Source organism: Cyprinodon variegatus, unplaced genomic scaffold (genome assembly GCF_000732505.1).
Source record: "Cyprinodon variegatus isolate N-32 unplaced genomic scaffold, C_variegatus-1.0 Scaffold64, whole genome shotgun sequence".
In the NCBI taxonomy this organism is placed as follows: Eukaryota; Metazoa; Chordata; class Actinopteri; order Cyprinodontiformes; family Cyprinodontidae; genus Cyprinodon; species Cyprinodon variegatus.
Window position 1 is genome coordinate 1,829,428 of NW_015150517.1, and position 2,394 is coordinate 1,831,821.

The 2,394-nt window shown below is 33.1% G+C and overlaps 1 protein-coding gene across 1 annotated transcript in view; it reads left to right on the forward strand.

Annotated features, from left to right (window-relative positions):
- Positions 1 to 1,067, forward strand: part of LOC107082846 (C-type lectin domain family 10 member A-like) — a 14,158-nt gene extending 13,091 nt beyond the window's left edge. The window contains exons 4-7 of the mRNA XM_015371729.1: positions 41 to 256; positions 374 to 537; positions 713 to 825; positions 906 to 1,067. Of these exons, the coding sequence (XP_015227215.1) occupies positions 41 to 256; positions 374 to 537; positions 713 to 825; positions 906 to 1,035 (623 nt within the window). The 3' untranslated portion in view covers positions 1,036 to 1,067. The remainder of the gene's footprint in view (positions 1 to 40; positions 257 to 373; positions 538 to 712; positions 826 to 905) is intronic.
- The last annotated feature ends 1,327 nt before the right edge of the window (positions 1,068 to 2,394 follow it).

Sequence of the window (2,394 nt, forward strand, 5' to 3'; positions counted from 1 at the left end):
ATTCACAACCTGACCAACCTCAACAACAAATTAAGTTCAGATTATACAAATCTGACTACCGCTTCTGCTGCTTTAAAAAACACAATCACCACACTGGCTGCGGAAAACCACAACCTGACGTTGCTAAACGAAGAGCTGAAGAAAGACAGGAAAAACCTCTCAGATATAATTGAACACATGGAGAAAACTGGGAATGAGCTCAATGTCAGTCGAGCTCAGTGGAGCGTTGAAGCCTATTGTCCTAGAGAAGCTGGTGGTACAAGTATGTTCTGATCATAACTCAGTGGTTTTTGTGAACTAGATAAGAATGTGCAAATATACCTAACAGCAACATAATGGGTTTATATTTATTTCTGGAACACTCTTGTTTCAGATAGAAAATGCAATTCTTGCCAGAAGGGCTGGAAACCCAATTTTTCCAGCTGTTACGCATATAACGACCATAAATCATCTAATTGGAGAAACTGGGAAGGTGCACGGGAAGATTGTAGAACAAAGATATCAGATCTGCTAGTCGTCGCAAATGAAAAAGAAAAGGTAAGCAGAACCGTAGAACAAATTTAATGGATTTAAAAAGCACACCAAATGAAAACTCTTTTCTCCAATAATTCTGATTGCTTAATTAATATATTATCAATGTCATTAAAACATTATTTTCATAGAGACAGAAGGTAATGATAAAATTAAACTGTGTCTGTTTTTTTTTCCTCAGGAATATTTAGAAACAATCAGTCCAGCCATAAAAGGCATCACAGGATACTGGATCGGCCTCAGAGCTGTAAATGGAAAATGGAGATGGATCGATGGAAGTGATCTAATCGATCGGTGAGAAATACATTATTTGACACACTTTGTAAAAAGCAAATCTATTAACCTTGATCTAAACGCTGTTTTTTTTCCCTTAGAACCTGGATAAAGCAGCACCCTGCAGAAGATGGTCATTGTGTGACTACTCTCACTAACAAAGGATGGAAATCAGTGAGCTGTAATGAAACCAGGGCGTGGATCTGTGAAAAGAAGGCTTTAACACTTTAGCCTCGACCTATTCACATGTGGCAAATGTTTTACAGAGGCTCTGTGGGAGTCCTGACCCTCAGACTCTCTGCCGTCTATTCTCTCTCCAAAGTACAAAAGAAACCTACTAGTGACACAACAAACCATGAAATATTATGAAATACAGTCAACATTTTTTTTATTTACATTTTCTCATTTAAAAAATGTTATTGAAACAAAATCACAAATTACACTGTAAAATAAATTTTTTGTGTATCTCATATTTGTCGTGCACACTTAAAATCATAACCTTTTTAATTGAAAGATAAAATAAAGCTACCAGAATCCAGAATGTGTTTACGTTTTTTTTTGTTTTGTTTTCTACAGTAAATATTGACCTGAACAAACAATACAGCCATTGACATAAAAAAATACAAACTGACTCAAATATACCAATTGAGAAAAAAATTAAATATAGTATAGCAACTAAAACAGTAGAAACGAAAAATAAATAACCTCTTGCATCAGAATAATTTCACTTAGCCAGAGAGCTGTTGTACAAAAATGCATTGATTTGTTAAAAAATAGGTTTATCTTTTCAAATAAAAATGTTTTCAAAAACTATCATACTTGTGTTTAACATTTAAAGTCTGTACTTTAACCATTCTTCCTATCTGTATTTATTCAAATGGCTTAAATTGAAACTTAACTGTATATGTTTATAATGTTTCAATAGCAAGCATAAACCTTGTGTCTATATAAGTTTCTAGAAGAACATTTTTAACAACTTTTATTTACAAAATACTTCCTCTGTCTTGATTCAGCTGGACGGAGAAGGTGGGAACATAAACTTTCACGAAAATAAATGTCATTTAGATTTTGATTTTATGAATATACCACATTGCATAATGAGGATCAGGTGTTCATCCCACACATTATAATTTTATATATTGGTCCAGTTTTGGTTCATTAGACCAGATCAACACCTTTGAAATGATTATTGAGGCAGAACAGCTCATTTCTTGTGGCTTTTTTTGAAGAAAACAAAGATCCTGATGCTTTTCCATAAAATTATCATAATGTCAACAGATTCTTCAAACATGAGTCTCAATTTTAAAGCATGCAAACCAAAGCAGGGCCTGAAACTTGCATATGTCACTTTTATTAAACTATTTTTATAAATCAATCTTCTTGAGCAAACAAATTTGGTTGGCTTATCTAAGCTTTATTTCCACTTTCCTCTGGAATTTAAAGGCAAAGAAAAAACTAGCATGTAGCATATCTGTAAAAAAACAGTGTACTATATTTTAAATTAATGCAATTTTCTCGAGTAAAATTAGGTCTAGATTCTGAGCTCACACCTATAGCCCTTCTTTATTAAGAGCCATCTTTAAATAATAA